General features: G+C 49.3%; 7 protein-coding genes across 7 annotated transcripts; 4 read left to right on the plus strand and 3 right to left on the minus strand.

Moving 5' to 3' along the window:
• Positions 1-122: 122 nt before the first annotated feature.
• Positions 123-1,306, minus strand: NECHADRAFT_87380 (uncharacterized protein; the record flags this gene model as incomplete). The annotated part of the gene is made up of 3 exons (XM_003043309.1): positions 123-147; positions 183-887; positions 948-1,306. 3 exons carry the CDS (start codon positions 1,304-1,306, stop codon positions 123-125), a joined length of 1,089 nt encoding a protein of 362 aa, XP_003043355.1.
• Positions 1,307-2,600: 1,294 nt separating this feature from the next.
• On the plus strand, positions 2,601-3,890 carry NECHADRAFT_53596 (uncharacterized protein; the record flags this gene model as incomplete). Its single annotated transcript, XM_003043205.1, has 1 exon — positions 2,601-3,890. The coding sequence occupies one exon, from the start codon at positions 2,601-2,603 to the stop codon at positions 3,888-3,890; it is 1,290 nt and encodes a 429-aa protein (XP_003043251.1).
• Positions 3,891-4,167: 277 nt separating this feature from the next.
• Positions 4,168-4,560, minus strand: NECHADRAFT_53490 (uncharacterized protein; the record flags this gene model as incomplete). Its single annotated transcript, XM_003043310.1, has 1 exon — positions 4,168-4,560. One exon carries the CDS (start codon positions 4,558-4,560, stop codon positions 4,168-4,170), a length of 393 nt encoding a protein of 130 aa, XP_003043356.1.
• Positions 4,561-8,308: 3,748 nt separating this feature from the next.
• NECHADRAFT_53382 (uncharacterized protein) lies at positions 8,309-9,684 on the plus strand (the record flags this gene model as incomplete). Its single annotated transcript, XM_003043206.1, has 3 exons — positions 8,309-8,384; positions 8,456-8,523; positions 8,608-9,684. The coding sequence occupies 3 exons, from the start codon at positions 8,309-8,311 to the stop codon at positions 9,682-9,684; spliced, it is 1,221 nt and encodes a 406-aa protein (XP_003043252.1).
• A 604-nt stretch (positions 9,685-10,288) lies between these two features.
• NECHADRAFT_97619 (uncharacterized protein) lies at positions 10,289-12,020 on the plus strand (the record flags this gene model as incomplete). Its single annotated transcript, XM_003043207.1, has 5 exons — positions 10,289-10,322; positions 10,392-10,506; positions 10,621-11,080; positions 11,131-11,721; positions 11,772-12,020. 5 exons carry the CDS (start codon positions 10,289-10,291, stop codon positions 12,018-12,020), a joined length of 1,449 nt encoding a protein of 482 aa, XP_003043253.1.
• A 377-nt stretch (positions 12,021-12,397) lies between these two features.
• On the minus strand, positions 12,398-13,792 carry NECHADRAFT_53654 (uncharacterized protein; the record flags this gene model as incomplete). Its single annotated transcript, XM_003043311.1, has 4 exons — positions 12,398-12,600; positions 12,665-13,463; positions 13,528-13,624; positions 13,683-13,792. 4 exons carry the CDS (start codon positions 13,790-13,792, stop codon positions 12,398-12,400), a joined length of 1,209 nt encoding a protein of 402 aa, XP_003043357.1.
• A 1,023-nt stretch (positions 13,793-14,815) lies between these two features.
• Positions 14,816-18,640, plus strand: NECHADRAFT_87386 (uncharacterized protein; the record flags this gene model as incomplete). The annotated part of the gene is made up of 2 exons (XM_003043208.1): positions 14,816-18,177; positions 18,235-18,640. The coding sequence occupies 2 exons, from the start codon at positions 14,816-14,818 to the stop codon at positions 18,638-18,640; spliced, it is 3,768 nt and encodes a 1,255-aa protein (XP_003043254.1).
• Positions 18,641-18,886: the final 246 nt, after the last annotated feature.

Consider the following 18,886-nt stretch of genomic DNA (forward strand, 5'->3'; position numbering starts at 1 on the left):
GGTTATTAGCTTATCATCAAAACAAGCTGAGCAGAAGGACGGAGGTAATGGCCCGGGGTTCCTACTCCCTGAGCATGAAGGCGAAAGTGTATATGGTACCGAGCATGGGCAAGCTAGCTGTATCAAAGAATGCGGGTTGAGATGTGCCTGTGACTGTCTATACATAGCCCTGGTGAACATACAAACCACTCAACTCCATTGCTAATTCCTCTTGTCCCTTGTAGCAAAGTCGCTCCAGCTCTACCAACCCCGCAATATCGTCGTCCACAGTTGTCACGATCTCTTGACAACCTACAATAGGTTCATCACGCCCATCCGGATTTTGGTCAATGTAGTACCGTTGCATTTCCCTTCGGCTGATTCTGAAATTTGCTATATCCTCTTGTTCTAGCAAGTGTCGACGTGACTCTAAACCATGCTGGATCTTGGGAAGACTGACGGATATGTCCAGCTTGGTCTTTGTTGCTAACGGCTCTAAGACCGACATGATCGTGCGCTCGTCGACGATGGACCAGAACATATCGCTCTGATGATCTAGCCAGATATAAAGCCTTTGTAGCTCTATAGGTGGTGAGAGAAGTGATGTTAAATGTAGCCATGCGGCTGCTTGTGTTCCCCAAGCATCAATGGACACATATAGATCGGGGGATGTTTTAGAAGCGGTATTAATCTCAATGATATCCTCAAGTTTCGCCAAAAACGCAGGCAGAAGCCGGAGTGTGACATGGAGCTCGCTAAAGCAGAGAATCGAGGATATCAAAGGACTCGGCAAATGAGAAGTGATCTTGAAAAGGCCGTCTGGCTTCTGTAGCACCTGCATGAGGACATCTAGGTCGGTAATATGAAGAGCCTGGTTGTGGATACTAAGTTGAAGAATTTCGAGGTAACTAGAATCAACCGTGTTTTTGTCATTATAGACCTTTAGATCCTAGTTGCCATTAACTCACAGCTGCTTGCAAGTGAAAGCGATGGCCAAGTCTACACGAGAGACTGGCCTTTGAGCATTGTCCATGTTCAAAGCCAGCTCTTCGCACAGCCAGTGAGGACCCCAGGAGGAGTCTAGGCGACGCGCCCAAACAGTGTCAGACATTGGATCACCTGTCGCCTGTCTTTCGGAGCCGTCTTCTTCATCGCCTGAGGCTCCGACACAAGCGGAACAGCCTAGCCTTGCTCCTTGACTGAAGACATGGATTCCATGTGGTAGCAGGTGTTCGTAAATGATGTACCGGATTTCGGCTGGCGCAAGAAGAAGTCGGCTCCTAGTCTCACCGGATTGAGGCTCTGATGAAGACGATCGATGTGCCATTTTGCGAAGAAATTATTGAGAAGATGAGTCTTGAAGAAGAAAAAGTGATGTTACGATGCTGACGTACCGTGGCGGGGTAGCTAATGTGCCTGGAGGTCCCTGGCAAATCGTGCGTGGAGTGCATGGCAGGGCAGTTCATTCTGAGAAAGTCTTCTTCTTACTAGACTTACAGTAGGATGCCTCTCGGTATAATTGGGAATCTGTACTCAAATTGAATGGCAGCACCCTTGATTCTTTATAACGTTTTCTGAATGCTTTTGCTAGGGACCGTTGATTGGGAAAACACACCAGTTTAGCAGGGAGCCGCACTAGACTACAAGTATCCCTCTAACAATTTCAGATCGGGTAGGGTTAAGCATGGACAAGGAAGGAACATGGTCCCCCATATTAACTTCTATGTGGCCAGAGGTATCTCCCTTTCCCATTCAACGGTCCTTTTCTCATTCAACAGACCCCCCACCAGGAGGAACGACTGATGGAGATATGCGATTTTGAGCCTCCCCGAGACGCCTCTCAAGTTTAAACATCCACCTAGACTCCTTTCTACGGTCCCGTAGGGTCCTCTGGCTATGCGATAGCTTGGTAGAGCTGACACTGCTTCAGCTACTACGGTCGCACATCGCCCAATAGTATTTCATGATCAAAGAAAGAAAAACACTTTCCTAAAGAGATCACTTTTTACTAACGCGATTGGAATGTTTGCCACTGCGATGATGGTGTATTGCCTTGTTTAGCACCGCACCAGCTTTTCTATAGTTGAAGCCTGGTATCTTAAAGGGGCTGGTAGCAGAATGCTCAGGTGATATGTCCAAACCATACCTAGTGAGGCTAAAAGTTATAACCACGGGCAGCTCTTTTGTTCCTTGCCTTGTTGTGCGTCAGTGATGGTGTTTGTTGTATCACCAGTCGCGACATGTGTACTAATCGGGAAGCTGTGCCGCCTCAGGGTGTCACCTTTCGTTGGCCAAGTCTGTCAACTGGTCAACCTTGTGCATTGCGCAGAGACGATCAGTCCTTGTCTGAGCGATTGGAAATCACCCCGCCTCAGATCTCATGCACTGATATCACGTCAGCCGGGCCGATCGGCAGCCAATTTTGAGGATAAATATGCACCACTGAGACGACTATTTAACACTGAGTTGGTTCATTGCCACCTAGACAACACATATAAGGCCCTCCTCAACCCCTTGATCGAATAATCACACCAGTTGCTATGGTATCCCATGATACAGATAAACCCGACGGAGCGAGACACCGGATATTCCCTAAGCCCTCATCAAATCAACCGAAGAGCATGCATCCTCTCCGCTGGTTACTCAACCTTTGTGCTGTGCCAGAAGTATGCAGTGACGCCATCATCGAGGGTACCACGTCTAGCCAGGAGCCTCTACCTCCTAGTAGGGACCCATGGTACACGGTACCCTCTGGTTTCGAGTCCAAACAACCCGGCGATGTTCTTCGCATACGATCCGCGCCAGGAAATCTCACAGCTGTTATTGGCAACCCGTCTGCAGCCTACCATATCCTCTACCGCACTACCGACTCCAGAGATCAGCCCTCTTGGGCTGTGACCACGCTATTCATCCCTCCATCCTTCTACTTCTCGCCTTCAGGTAAGGCGGCTCTGCTGTCTTATCAGTTTGCCTACAACTCAGCCAACCTCGATTCTAGCCCATCTATCGGCCTGTACTGGAGAATGGCCCAGAGGGAACCAAATCTTGGTATCAAATCGAACGCTGATTTCATCAATTACATGCTCTCCTTGGGCTGGATTGTCAACACGCCCGACTTTGAAGGCCCAAAGGCATCGTTTGGCGCCAGCAAACAAGCGGGCCATGCGACTCTCGACGGTCTACGCGCGGTGCTGGGGTTGATAAACCCACACGGACACACCGAACCTAACACTGCTATATGGGGATATAGCGGTGGCTCCTACGCTACTTTGGCCGCAGCTGAGTTGCAAACACAGTATGCTCCAGAAGTTAAAATTGACGGAACAGTTCTGGGTGGCCAAACCGACAATATTTCAGCTGATTTTGACAACTTGAACAAGAGTCCCATCGCCGGGACCTTGATCGCCTTCTTACTGGGCGTGACTTCGCAATACCCTGAAGCAACAGCATATCTTCAGAGTCGCCTGGTTCCAGACACAAAAGAAGAATTCTTATCAGTGCGACATATCAATGTTGTAGACGCGGTGAGACAGTTTTCAGGCAAGGATATTTATGCCTACTTCAAGGGAGGCGCTACGGACCTGCAGGACCCGGTTCTGAGAAAGATATATGACGAAGATGTCAAACTTGGCTATAGAGGAGCCCCAAAGATGCCAATGTTTGTGTACAAGGCCATTGAAGACCAATTCTGTCCAGTGGACCAAACAGATACGACAGTGGACCGGTTCTGTCATGGGGGTGCCGACATCAGGTATGAAAGGAACACGGTGGGAGAGCATGTTTCCGAGATTGAGAATGGGAAACCGAGAGCGTTCAAGTGGCTTTGGAGTGTGTTTGACGAGTCTTATGAGCCATCTACTGCTGGATGTAGGATTCGGAATGTGACTGTGAAGGTCGACTCCGAAACTTGATAGACCGTTTTCGCATCCTTGACTCTCCAACACGTTCTCCCTGAATCCGAAGATTGTTTCTTATGCATATGGGTGAATAAATTACCTCTTAGGATGGTCACTCGACAAAGCCGGTCAGGATAGGGGCATGTGTTTCATGTGATTAATATTTGTTCATATTCTAAACAACGCTCAAAGTCCAGCTATGACTTCCCCATTACTAATAAATCGTATCCACTTCTAAAGTCTAGTCATTTTCTATCCCAACTCCAAAGTGTACATCCGTGTCAGGTGTCGTCTAGGGGAGAGCAGCAGGGGCGTAGGACTGGTCAGGCTTGACGACCTTACCACCAGCCAGCTGCTTGTCGGTGTAGGCAGGGTAGATGATCTGCTTCTTGCTGCTGACAACAGAGACAGTGGTGAAGCCCTTGCCGGCGCCAAACTGGCCACTCCAGCCGGAGGTGATGGTGAAGGTGCCGCACTTGGCAGGGCCACCGTTGGCCTTGGAGGCACTCTTGCCCTTGACGACATATTTGCAGGCAGTGGCGGCACCGCTGCCGGTGTTGATCTTGAAGTTCCAGGTGCAAGTGGTATCGGGCTTATCGCAGGAGCGGCTAAGGCCCTGGATGGTCCATTGAGGTGTGGCGGCCATCATAGAGACGCTGTCGGAGGAGGCGGCCGGGGCAGCCATGGCGCCGGTGGCGGACAGGAGAGCAACGAAAGCGGCGGTGAACTTCATTGTGATGGTTGAAGGATGTGATTGATGGATGTGGTTGTTTGGAGATGTGGTTTTGGTGTGTGAGTTAGGGATGATGTAGAGAAGAAGTTGTTGTAAGATGAGTGTGTTGATAAGTGATGATGATGTCCTTCAACAGTCGCAACTCACCGGTTATATAGTTTTTGATTGAATAGCAAAAATGTATTAATAGGACCATGACCTCACTCAGGAACTCAGGAACGGATCATCGGCTTCGAAACTCTGAATGACCTCACCAGATCCAGTTACCGCTTCGCCTTCGCCGTCGCCGTAGCGGCACTCTAAGCAGAATACGAACGCCTCAAAAGTGCCGTTCCGGGGATTTTCAGGGTAGAAGATAAAAGCCAGCACCATCACGCCAAAGTTTGCCCGACCAGTGCTGGCTTATTTTTGGGCAATGGCTCGTTCGAGAATGGGCGATGGCACTATTCCCCGTCAACCCTTTGCATCTAACCCTACCAAGCTTAGCATAAAATGCCTACCGAGCCAATCGGACCCATGATATTTTTAGGCATTACCCCGTTTGTCTCAATGTGCGGAAATGCTGCCAAGAATGGTCAAGGGGATTGACCATTCCCCAGATGAATACGAGCTGATGGTCTCGACTATTGCCTTGTGCGTTCTCGCGTTCACCAAGCGTCGGTCAAAAGGCCTCGTGATGATGCCAGCCACCTATTAGCAATGGGGTGATCTACACTTTGATATTGCTCTCACCGTCGAGGATCATCTCCTCATGCAATGGTCTAATGTTGCCTGGAACACGATGATCATTATCATTGAGCGACTTGTTGAGTTTGCTGTAGAAAGAAAGGCCTAAATGAGAAGCTAGTGCATTCTGGATCCCAGGGTAAAGAATGTCGAAATGTCCAGCACGAAGGCTAAGCTAAGATGGGCTAGGGATGGCAATTGGTTTTATAACGCAATCTATGGATAAGACAGCTCCTGTTGTTGAACCTAAGTTAGTTCTTGAAAGAAATAATAAAGGGGATTCTAGCTTTCCTATCAAGGCCAAGATGGTAGGTTCTAATAGGAGGATCTTTTACGTTGTTAAGTCCTACCACCATACCCCAGAGGAAAGCTGTGATGGAGATAGATGACATGAAGATAAACGTCAAGAGTTGGATTTTCGGTATAGTAGAAAAAATATTTAACTTAAGTTTTTAAAGTATAGTGGCATTAAACATATTATCTCAGGCTTCTTCCAATAGTTTATGCAGCACACCTATGTCGAGTAAGTATAGATTGGACTTGAAGGTTTTCTTGTGTGCTTGGTAATGCCTTTGGAAGAAGCTTTCAGCCCTAACAGCAAAGAACTTAGTTTTTGAGAGATGTTGCCAATAGAATATAATACCTAAAAACCCCACAATTTAGAATAATCTTCTATCGTTGCTGCTAAAAGGTACAAGGGGGCTGGTCGGTTTGAATGCTCTCGAGGAGCGGTAGTTTCTTCCTACTACGTGTATCCTTGAGACCTAGGTTCCAAGTGAATAAATAGAGCTATAAAAGATCTGAATTTCTGCTCATTGGTCTGATGGCGACCACCGCCGCAAGCCATGAAAAAGTGGCCATCGAAGCTGGTTAAGGGACAAGAAGAAGACAGCATTCTGGTGCTATTCTAGACTTTATGGAGTCAAATAAAGCACATTGAGTGCTTCAATTCACTCTCCGCTATCCCCAACTATATTGAGATCTCGTGAAAAGCAGAGCTCTTCATCCGGAAAACGTAAGGAACAGGGCCAGACATGATTTGGATGTAATACAACATCCATCTCCAAAGGTCAACACCGGTAAGGATAGTTCTGGCAATCAAATGAGGAAACGACAGGTTAGAGGGGAAGGGCGTAGAGCGTAGGGTGTGATGAGTTCCCGACATCGCATGGTGCGGCCTCGCTGGGTATCTCACACAAACGCGTGTCACACTCTAGCAGCGTCACATTCGGTAGAAGGGGCAACCGGAATAGAATAGATAAAGCTTACTTGCCAACCTTAATGCTGGCTCCTGACTGCTTCACTTTGCGTTCCGGTCCAGGGACACCCCAATTCTCTCTAAGGCCTGCTTCCCTCATGCTTAATCATCCGGTTGAAGTAGGAGGAGACCTTGTGTTAACAATGCATCACAAGGAATTAATTAAGCGTGTTGTAATTATTATCATTGCAGAGTCATCGTAAACTGGCTCCAATCGCTTAGAGTGTAGCAGACAACTCAACATCCTCAAGGAAGCCAGATCGCAGTTACGCGTCGTTCTTGGAACGCGGGCTCAATATTTCCCCGTCTTTTGAACTTTCAACCATACCAACAAGATATAGCACATCTACGATTGGACCGATCTCCTGGCCTGCCTCAAAGATGACGGTTGTCAGACATCAGCCTCCTGTATTGGTCGCGAGATACGTCACAGCTGACGTGGTGGGTACCAAAGGCGCGGGTTCTCGAGCAACCGACATGCATGTAGGAGTGGGCTCTCATGACAGATTAAGCAACAGGGCATTTAAAATAGGAGCCGAGCTCGGTGTTATGGATCGTGTAGTTGCCCTTTCATGCTAATTTAACGCGGCGTTAAGGCGCGGTGGTTAATAACTTTGAATTGTCCGCTTGGACGCGCGTTCTTGAATAACTTTCCTCTTTTGGAAATCTTCAGTGTCATTCGATGGAGTATAATATTCTGCAGTGCTGAGTTGATAGAATAGTAGCTGAATAGGCTTTTTTTCAATTTATAAGACCCAAGGAATTTGTAGCATTCAACTCCTTGACGCTTATCATCTTATCCAGGCGGTCTCACCTGAAGCCTGAGCCCTCGACTTCCGTCTATATCTGATTCCTTGAAAGGTCTCTATACTAGAATACACAGCTCAATTACCGAATCCTTGTCATGCCTTCCAACATCTCGCGTCCATTGAGCTTGTCTCCGACGCACCTCTGCATGCTCGGCATAGGCTGGGTCCTTCTTGTTATACGGAAGTCAGAAAACCAGCCTTCATGGCTTCCCATGCCTCTCATATATGGTGCCATCCCCATAGAATGCGTTATTTGGAGTATCTTGGTCCTGCACCTTATGCTCATTGACTTGTAAGATGACGCATGCATGATCTTGAAAGGGCCCGCTGACAGACAACGAAGCCTCGATCAAATCAAGGGTGAATGAGGCGAGGACAAATACGAGTGCTTTCCTAGATGAGCGAAGAGTGTTGCAAGCAGTATCTGAAATGAACTCACTAAAAATATAGCGTCTGGCAGTCGGCTTGTGTTTCTCTTCTTATTGAAGTGCTTGAAAGCTCGCATGGGGTATTCTGATCTGCGTAGGAGTTACTGGGTGGAAAGAACGTTAGTTTTCAGGCAAAAATTCTCCGGAAAACATTCAACCCTTCTATTTTGGATTATGGTTGATCCTTCTACCGCAATGAGCAGCCCTACGCCTTTCTACGAAAGCCCAAACTACCCTACGCCCTACACGTGAGCTATATCGCTTGGCGCATTCGACCGTGTAACTAAATACCCGCCATTTAGTTGTCAGGGACACGTAATTCCGGGCTGCGCCATTCACGGGAGACTGATGGCCCTGGCCACCTTTCCACGCCTCGTTCGCCGCTGCCACCTCTCTTCAGCTCATCGCCGCTATCGATTTGTACCATCCACAAGTTTGGACCTGCTCATCTTCCATTTCTGAACCTGCGTCATTCAATCATGAGGCGTCTAGGCTACAAAAAGTCCAAAAATGGCTGCCTTCCATGCAAGCAGCGTAGGGTCAAGGTATCGATTCGTTGCATCTCCAAGCGTCCGGCTCGTCGAGTTTGCTGACGGATTGCGGTTCCCTGCAGTGCGATGAGAAAGTTCCGTGTTCCGCATGTGTTAGACACTCACTCTATTGTTCATTGCAGGATAAAAAGATGCCAGCAAAGGTAAGCTAGATACCTTATCCTGTGAGTAGATGCCGAGAGTTGGCTGCTCTCAGATATGTACTCACACAATAACTCCGTGTCCAGATGCCATCACCCGAGCCACCTTCACGTCTCTCGTCTACGACCAGTGACGCCGAATCGACCTCGACAGACGGCTTCCCGTTTCTACCAACATTTTCGCGCGGAGGCTTACCGATGGACGAGAGCGACTGGACGAAAGACATGCAGCTCATACATCATTACACCGCAAAAGGCTACCTCGCAATATCAGCCTCTGAATCCACCAGGGATACACTTCAATACGCCGTACCTCGAATAGCCTTCTCTCACGACTACCTCCTCCACCAGATCTTGTCATTTTTGGCTCTCCATCTTGCCTATCTTCATCCTGAGACTGGAACCGAGTACTCGCACCTTGCCTCGCAACACCAGAACGAGTCTATCAAAGGGATGAGAAGTGCATTGATGCAGGACGCGACATCCCAGTCTTGCCATCCGTTATACTTGTCCTCTATTCTCCTGTCATTCAATGCATTCGGTCGATTAGCCAGGTATCGTGACGACAGCAAATGCGACACAACTTGCGAGAGTATACCTGGTGCGAATTCCCCTTGCCTGGACGATCTGCTGGACATCTTTAGGTCAATCCATGGGATTTCAACAATCCTCTCTTCATCCGACCTTGATTTGCGCTCAGGGCCGTTGAAACCGCTCTTTGAAATGCCATGTGATCCCAGCATCTCAGCGCCGCACCTTCAATCGGTAGCTCAAGAGATGTCCTCGATGCTAGGTCGGTTACCAGTGCCGCCAACGCCGTTTGACGAAAACAGAAGAATAATTTTCGGGGCAGGGACTTCCCTGATTGAGAGTCTTGTTGCAGTAACTCGTACACTGCATTCCGAGACCCCGTCCGAGATGAGAGCTGTCTTCTTCTGGCCCATCAGGGTTTCTGCCAGATTTGTTGACCTGGCGAGGCAGCAGGATCCATCGGCCATGGTCATAATAGCCCACTACTGTGTTTTACTGCACTTGGCTGAGGCATCGTGCTGGTTTCTTAGGGGATGGGCAGCAGCTGTGCTGAACCCGATAGCTACGCAGTTGAGGGGCACTCCCCTTGAGGAGCTTATTCGGTGGCCTACTGACACGGTGCTTCATGGCTAGATTGGAGATCACAAGTGACGCGATTCCTTCATATACATATAATTTAGCTTATTCATGTTCATGCCTGTGAATAGTAGATAATGCCCAAGCGGGCTACGTAGGCAGCAAAAGAGGCGGGCAGGACTACAGACCGTCAAGCCCCTGAAGCAACCGTATGCACCTCTCTCGTCAAAACCCCCATCGTGTATTCCTGTATTCAGTGGCAAACTCGGCATGGTGGAATTGCGAGGCCCCTTTGAGTCCCACTTGGGTTTGAGGCGGTGCTCATGAAATTCCAACCAATTTCAGGAACACGCGTTGTGACCCTCTTGCAACGTCGTGCGACACCCCATGACGACTTTCCCTACTAGGCTAGAGCCATCTCGTTCTCGATATCGTTCTCGCCATCGCTCCCCCACAGACACCTCGCGAAAAACCATGTTGATTTGGATTCGGACAAGACCGTCGTTCTCGAGAACCTGCCAAGATGGCTCGGCCCAACAAATATTTGATGCCTCAGGAAATTTTCATTCAGATCATTATGCTTGCTATCCTTCAAGAAATTCTTTCCTTTCACCAGTTTGGATATGGAATTCCTCACTCATGACCACCGAACTTCGCCGACATGAATGATACGACAACTTCGAATGATTCAGATTGTGCTGAGAAGACACCGCAAAACGACAATCAAGACCCTTCTTCAAGTACCGCTTCTCAGACCGATGGAGATGATCCGAATATTATCGCATGGAACGGGCCCGATGACCCAGAGAACCCGATGAATTGGTCACCAAGAAAGAAATGGATGAACATTGCTCTTATGTCTCTTTTGACAATTATCTCGTGGGTTGACTGGTTTAATTATGTCTTTTGCGAAAATTGGCTAATTTGCATCGCCTTCCTACAGACCCCTGGTATAACTCGTACGAAATCGTCTCTCCCAGCGTCTGCTAACAGGATATCCAAGGGATCCTCGATGTTTGCACCTGGAGTTGCCAAGATCATGGTTGAATTCAACAGCACGTCGTCTCTCTTGGCTACCTTTGTTGTCTCGATCTATTTCATCGGATACGCATTCGGACCACTCGTCTTCGCACCCCTGAGCGAGATCTACGGCCGAGTTTACATATATCACGGGGGAAACTCGGCATTCGTGCTAGTATGTGTGGGCGCAGCATTGAGTCACAGTATGGGAATGCTGTTGGCCCTTCGCTTCCTGATGGGAATATTCGGTTCTGCTCCTACTACGGTCGGAGTCGGAAGTATTATCGATGTTGTGGACCTTGAATGGAGAGGAAGAGCTGTGTCTATATGGGCCATGGGACCTCTTCTCGGTCCCTGCGTTGGGCCGGTCGTCGGGGGATACGTCGTAGAGTACATTGGCTGGCGCTGGGTCTACTGGATCTTGGCGATCATGGTGAGAATATGCAAACAAGAGGTACAGTTTACGGTGCTGACGTGTCACAGGGAGGAGTTTTGGGCATCGTTGGGCTACTGCTGATGCGAGAAACTTATGCTCCCACTCTGCTTGAGCGCAAGGTTAGGCGACTTCGCAGTGAGACTGGTAACCAATCCTTGCGCTCCAAGATGGATACACGAAGCCACAAACTGGTCAAGCTGGCGATCATACGTCCGATCAAATTCCTCATCAAGACGCCTATGGTCACGATCATTGCACTTTACGTTAGCATTGCCTATGGGATCCTCAACCTCCTGATCGCCACATTTTCTTTTGTCTACGCGGACCAATACAACTTCAGCGAAGGAACACTTGGACTTTCGTTTCTACCGGCTGGCATTGGCATGATGATCGGCGTACTCTCGTACGGAAACCTTGCCGACTACCTTGTGCAAAGGTCTCAGAAGGATCAACAGCCAGGGACGGCCTACCGACCAGAGGTCAAGCTGGCACCATGGGCCACTGTGCCAGTGGGATTTGCATTCTGCGCCGGTATGTTTATCTATGGATGGACCACAGAGGAGCGAGTCCACTGGATCGTGCCCATGCTCGCCGTGGCTGTTCTTTGTTTCGGGCTCATGGGAGCTACAGCAAGTCTTGTCTAAACCTTCAACCTATATCATTGTCTAACAATTGATTTCATTTCCAGATGAGCCTGCAGAATTACCAAATCGACTCTTACCCGGCATACGCGTCGTCTGGGTCGGCTGCCATTACATTATTCAGATCTTTGGTTGGTGGGCTACTTCCTCTCAGTGGATTGAGGATATACGACTCCCTTGGACTGGGCTGGGGAAATACAGTTTTAGGACTGATTGCGGTTTCACTGATCCCTGTGCCTGTTCTCTTGTACTTTTATGGAGAGCGTTTGAGGAAGAGGTATACGCCTACACTGTAAGGATTGTGGGTTTTCTGGAGACCATAGGTGCCCTTTGATAGATGACAAAACCCCCATTGGGTCGAAAAGCGTTGGGAATATTAACTGGTCACATTGACGATTACATCTCTCTTTACGAGTTGCCTGTAGGTATTTTTTTGGGATTTGGTGTGATGTTGAACAGTATTTTAGGCGTTGAGTTGGCAATGGTCTGCATCAAGCCTTCTAGCCTCACGATGGTAGTCAAAATAATAAAGGAGCGCTATAGTAACAAGCTGTTTATAGAAGCGATATGAATGAAGAAACTATAATAAGACACCAAGGAATCGTTTCCGCTATCTTCCTTTAACACGCACCCAACACAGCCCCTACCATTCTACAAATCCATTTACCAAATTCTACGATCGATGGAGATAGACATGATCCTTCAGATCCCGTGGCCTTCGAAACGCCGTCGAAAACGCAAACAAGACGGCAAGAATAAGACTGATAGACCCTGTCACCATGTACGCTGTCCCTAAGAAACCGTTGTAGCCGACACCTGAAGACGGAGAGGTGATGATAACGGTCTTCTTCCCACCATTCTTTTGTATGGGGAAATCTGTGACGCTCGAGTCAGTTATAGAGTTTTGCCGCATAAGAGGCCCAAAAAATCAGATACTTACGTGAAAACATCTCCAGCCGGTATCGACCCCTTTTCATAGGCTCGTCATCATTGCGCATTGCGAGCTTGGCAAATGACGGTGACGCAGCCGTGCGCATCCAGATCATGAAAGCCTCATCCTCAGATGGGTCAAACATGTTACCACGATGATACCCCCTAGGATATCTTGCAGCCCAGTTGGGAGGAGGTACGATTATACTATCGTTTGCCCCCGCGGTGTCGGGGATCAAGTAGCTGCTTGGTTTGTAAAGCGACTTGTCCTGAGCAGACGCGATTCCTGCCCTCGACATGTTGTACGAAATTATCTGGGTACTGGAACCGGTGCCTGATGCATCGAGAATCCTCTTGGGCGTTGCAAAAGTGTCATTGAAGACTGAGTTGGCGATGGCCCCGCAAGGATATATGATCTTTTCCTGACCGTCCTGGACAGACAGTCTGGTCTCCGCAGGATGACATGAGTCTTTGATAGATTCCAGGGTGGCATCCTTGCCCTTGAGCTGCCCCCTGTGACGCGAGGCGATGTATTTTCGGTGATTCTGGTTGAAGTTCGTGAGGTGGTAGTAAAACAAGACAGGAGGCTTGAGTTCCTCAGGGAGGAAAAAATCGATCGTACACAAGGTGTAGTTGTTGGTCACTTGATCGAATGTAATGGGCCGGTCAGTCCGCTTCCACTGGACTACAGGCTGACCAGCAGATGAAGCTTTGAAACGCTTACTGATGTACTCCTCAGGCATCGTTTCAAATTCATCTTTCAAGTCGATTTCATCACATTTTGTGTAGTCAAAACGAACCTCTCTGACCTTAACCAGCCAGATATGTTAGCAGGAAATAAAGATAAGAGATGCATGTGTTGAAGTAACTAACCTTTTCATTTGTGGACAGCCAAAAGCCCCCTAGAGGTATGAAAAGAAGCCCCAAGACGAGAAATGTCTGTATCGATGTTCTGTTGGTAAAGATGGGCCTGAAAAGTGTTGTCAGTCAGGTCACAAGGAATTGTGTCTGCCGACGGGGCGTCTTACTGCCAGGCTTTCATTCGCTGCTGAAGGAAAGGTGTGTCCTTGGGTTTGCGGGACTTTGCTTGGCTTTCGCCGGGTTGGCCAGCCTTGTCTTTTCGGAAGAGGGAGACCATCTTGGCACTTCTGATAGACAATTATGTGAAGGGCTGCAAAGATGAGTAGAATGGGCGACTTGGATCTTGGAATTGATCAAGTCGGATGGAATCTAGACGCGCTTTTGTTTCGTGACGCTCACAAGAAATGAGACTCTGTTGATTGCAAAAGTCCTGCACCGCCCCAGACACTCAAAACGACACGACTGAACCTTGGGCACAGGCTTGGACCGTAACTATGATATTCATGCGCTTTCAAACCAAGCCTTTCGATTGTCCAACTTTATTCTGCGTTAACCTGTCAGATCTGCCGGCAATTCTACGAGCCCGGAAGTGCCGGTGTTTGAGGCGCCCCGACACGCAAGACTGATCGTCCGGTACTTCACACATACGAGCGAGTAAATGACGAAACAAGCTTGAAATAACCATATCTTACAGGGCATGACAGGTAGCTTATCTCTAAGCCTCGCCAGGCGCACGTCCAGCTAATCTGTCTGACCCATGTTGTTGACGCAAGCCTGCGACCGAGCCGCCAGTGTGCTGTGTTGTATTGTGGTTTCAAACGAGATGTGCAACACCTCGTTTTCGTTATCGATATCGTTGTCGTAAACCTAATTTCGAGCTAGGTACTAGACAAGGGTCAGGGGCCTCAAAGCTGAGACGTGTCCGAGAAGAGAGATCGACACGGGCCCTACGCCCTACGCTTTGTGCACAGCCGAAACTTATTTGATCCTGTCAATGCTCAGCCCTTGATAGAGCAGCCTTGATTGGCTTGGACTTGGAGTACTGCTAAAACTCCTAAGCTTCATGTTGGTACGGTGGTGCTTCATTAACCGTTTAATAACTCGGCATTGAAGCAATCAATGAGACACTAGGAGAATTCAACTTGAAGCGCTTTGCAAGATACTTTTGGAACTTATTAAAACACGACACGAAGCCCTCCTAGGAATAAGCGTCAAACACTCCTATCCGTTAAAATCCTCTCTCGCCGTCAACGGATCACGCCTGGGCATACAGGAGGACGTCTTGGCTCCAATGCCCATCATGGCTCTCAAAGACCTATGGCAACAATACTTCGTCCAACTCGTTTTGCGACAATCCCCACTCGTTCCATCTTCCAACGGCCGCCAGATTCCATTGCAGTTAGGCCGCCAACAGCCCCTTTGGGACGAGCGACGCAATGCCCCATATATCTCCAACGCAATCCGTACGTCGCGGTACACCGTATTTGACTTTCTTCCTCGTCAGATCTTCTATCAATTCTCGCGTCTCGCCCACGCCTACCTTTTGGTGGTAGCCATTCTCCAGGTTATCCCGGGGCTCAGCACCACAGGAAAACTCACCACCCTTATTCCTCTAGTCATCTTCGTTGTCCTCGTCATTACCAAGGAAGGCTACTATGACTGGAAACGTCATAGGGCGGATGTTGCTGAGAACTCCCGACTGGCCTCTGCGCTTAGGAACAGCGCGCCTGGAGGCCATCTCGACTGGGTTGCAGTGAAGTGGGAGGCCCTGGAAGTTGGAGATGTCATCATTCTCTCTAGGGACGATGATGTCCCGGCAGACATTGTTCTTCTCTTTGCCAGCGGCGACAACGGATTTGCACATATAGATACGATGGCTCTTGACGGCGAAACAACCCTCAAAGCCAAGCAGTCGCCTGCCAATCTTCCCGACTGCAGCACCATAGAAGGCATCGCGACTTGTCAGGCCCACTTCAGTATCGAGGATCCAAACGCCGACCTTTATCGGTTCGAGAGCTCTGTCACCGCCGGCGGAAAGACACTACCAGTCAAGCTCGACGAAGTCATATACCGAGGCTCTACAATTCGCAACACACCAGACGTTGTTGGTCTTGTCGTTAACACAGGCGAGGAGTGCAAGGTTAGGATGAACGCAAACAAGGACGTCAAACCCAAGAAGCCGTATCTCGAACACGCGACCAATTACATCGTCCTTTGTCTCATGTCATACGTGCTTGCTCTCTCGACGGTTAGCACCCTCGGGTACTTTATGAGTTGGAAACCTAGCCAAGAGGATAGGGCCTGGTACCTCTCGGGAGCAACCGTCCCATTTGTCGAAATCTTTCTTGGATTCATCATCATGTTCAACCAAGTTATCCCGCTCTCACTATACATCGGAATTGAGGCCATTAAGCTGGGACAAATGTCTTTGATCATTAACGACTTGGCTCTGTATGACGAGAACACCGACACGCCGGCTGGAGTCAATACCACCAACAATCTCGACGATCTTGGGCAGATCAGCTACATCTTCACCGACAAGACTGGCACGCTCACCGAGAACGTGATGAATCTCCGCAGACTGAGTGTGGCAGGCACAAGCTGGCTTCACAGGATGGACATGTCAGAGGCAGAGGCTGGAAGCTACAGGGACTCCCCAACGACCGAGGACATGCTGGAGTACATACGAACCCGGCCTACTTCCGCCTTCTCCGTCAAAGCTGTTCGGTATCTGCTCGCCGTGGCACTCTGTCACACATGTATCCCCGAAGCCACTGACAATGGTGATATCGAGTATCAAGGTTCTTCTCCTGATGAAGTTGCCCTAGTCCGTGCCGCCAAGGAGATGGGGTTTATCGTTACCCAGAGATCCTCACAGTCCGTCACTGTCAGCATCCTAGGATCTACTGGTCGGCCCGATGTGCAAGTTTTTCAGATCCTGGATGTTATCGAATTCGAGAGCGACCGCAAGAGAATGTCCATTATCTTGCAGCGCCCCGACGGGTGTATCTGGCTGGTCTGCAAAGGCGCCGACACTGTTCTACTTCCGCGCCTTGCCGAAGCCCCTGAGGATATGAAAGAGTGGCAGCAAGGTTCCTTCGATTCCGGCAACAGCAAACTAGGCCCTTCAGTAGAAGCAGAGAATCGTTGGAGCGGAAATTACCGTCCGGGAACTGCATCAACAACGGATGAAAGTGGTACAAGCTTCCTCTGTCGAGGCCAAGCCAACAACGCCAACGAAGAATTCATCCCGCTGAGGCCGCGCCCATCACACAACGAAACTCCAGGTTCGACAACTCAAACATCAGGAAAGCCTCACCGTGAGTTGCTGGATAATGTTGGAGATATAGATGCTTCGGATGTCATTCGTCGTTGCTTCAAACAAGTTGATCAGTTTGCTGTTGAGGGCCTCCGCACGCTCATTTATGCCGACCGGTTCATCTCACCTGCCGAGTACCGAGCATGGAAGCGGCAGTTCAGTGAAGCAGAGACAAGTCTTCAAAATCGGCAGCAGCGCATCACTGAAGTCAGCGAGCTGATCGAGCACTCCTTTAGTCTCATCGGTGCCTCAGCTGTTGAGGACAAGTTGCAAGATGGAGTTCCTGAGACAATCGAGAAGCTTCGCCGTGCCAACATCAAGATCTGCATGCTCACGGGTGACAAGCGCGAGACTGCTATCAACATCGCCCATTCAACACGGATGTGCGGTCCTGGGTCCTCCATCTACGTCGTTGATGTTGCCAAGGGTGATATAAAGCTTCAACTGACGGCCATTGCGGACAAAGTTGACTTTGGCCAAGACACTCAGTATCCTGAAGAGACTTCCGGTCATGCGGCTATCGTTGTTGATGGAAAAACTCTCACTGCTATCGAAGAGCCTTCGGCTATCGACCTCCGTCGACTCTTTTATCGTCTGGCCCAGTCAGTAGACTCGATCATCTGCTGCCGCGCGTCTCCCTCTCAGAAAGCCCTTCTCGTCACCTCAATTCGCGATGGTCCGCCTCCCGAGACCCAGCCATCTCGAACCCAAAAGATCATGTCTTTCTTCCGCGGCACCAGAAAGCCGTTGACCTTGGCCATAGGGGACGGCGCCAATGACGTTTCCATGATCTTGACCGCGAGTGTTGGAGTTGGAATCTCCGGAAAGGAAGGTCAGCAGGCTTCTCGGGTAGCCGACTTTAGTATCTCCCAGTTCCGATTTCTCTCCCGACTTATCCTCGTCCATGGGAGGCACAACTACCATCGCACCACCATGTTCATATTGACCACCTTCTGGAAGGAGATATTCATCTATCTGCCCCAAGCTCTTTTCCAAGATCGAGCTGGTGTTACAGGAACCAGCTTGTACTATCCGTCCAGCTTGATCTTTGTCAGCTTCCTTACCGCTGCGTCTATGGTCATCATCGGAACCTGGGAACAAGACCTCAATGCCCGCACTCTAGAGACAGTTCCAGAGCTTTACGCCTACGGACAGAGAGGCGAGGGACTGAATATTGCCACGTTTGTTTCTTGGGTCGGCAACGCCTTCTTTGCTGGGCTTTTGGTGTTCCAGGCCTCGTTCATGGGCTATGCTGACGCCGACATCATCGACGACAATGGACTATTTGCTCAAGGTACACTGGTATTCATCGCTTGTATTATTTGGATCAACTGCAAGATCTTGTACGTAAACTCCGATCAGTCTATATTTTCACCCTGGCTAACTGCTACCCAACACAGGATTTTCGAGATGCACCACAAAACTACCATCGCTATTTGGAGTGCCATTGGAAGCATCGCTGCGCTCTGGGCCTACCAGCTGATCAACACCTTGATTTCTGGCGCGGATTCCACTCCATACGTTGGAAAGGAAGGCCTGATCAAGACATTCGGACGTGACCCTGCCTGGTGGATGACATTCATCTGGATCATGCTCTCCCTGATCCTGGTTGAGACCATTCTTAGGTCTTTCAAGCAACATGGTCTATTCCGTGCACTGTTGGCGCGGTGCTGGCCTTTTGGTAACCAGCCAGGTGTTGGTGGAGGTGTTCGCGAGGGATTTCGGGACTGGGAAACGCGTCTCTGGCAAGAGATGGAGAAGGATCCAGTAGTGCAGAGACATCTCGCAAAGTTGCACAGCGAGTAGTTGTCCGAGCCGCATATAGACGGCGGTGATTGAAGAGACGCAGGAAGAGGCAAAGAATAGGTTGCTGGAGAAGATTTGCTGTTTTGTTGGGCTTACCCGGTTTTGCTAGTTGCATACTGTAGGCCGAATGATTTTATTTTTTCTGTCAGACCTTCTAAGATTCTGAGTCGGCTTTCTTCAGTGAGCAGTATGCCTGGAAAGGTCCCTAGAGATAGACCATGTAGTGTGTTTGGCCGCCGTCCAGTC

Source organism: Fusarium vanettenii (assembly GCF_000151355.1).
Source record: "Fusarium vanettenii 77-13-4 chromosome 12 genomic scaffold NECHAsca_29_chr12_4_0, whole genome shotgun sequence".
NCBI classification, from domain to species: domain Eukaryota; kingdom Fungi; phylum Ascomycota; class Sordariomycetes; order Hypocreales; family Nectriaceae; genus Fusarium; species Fusarium vanettenii.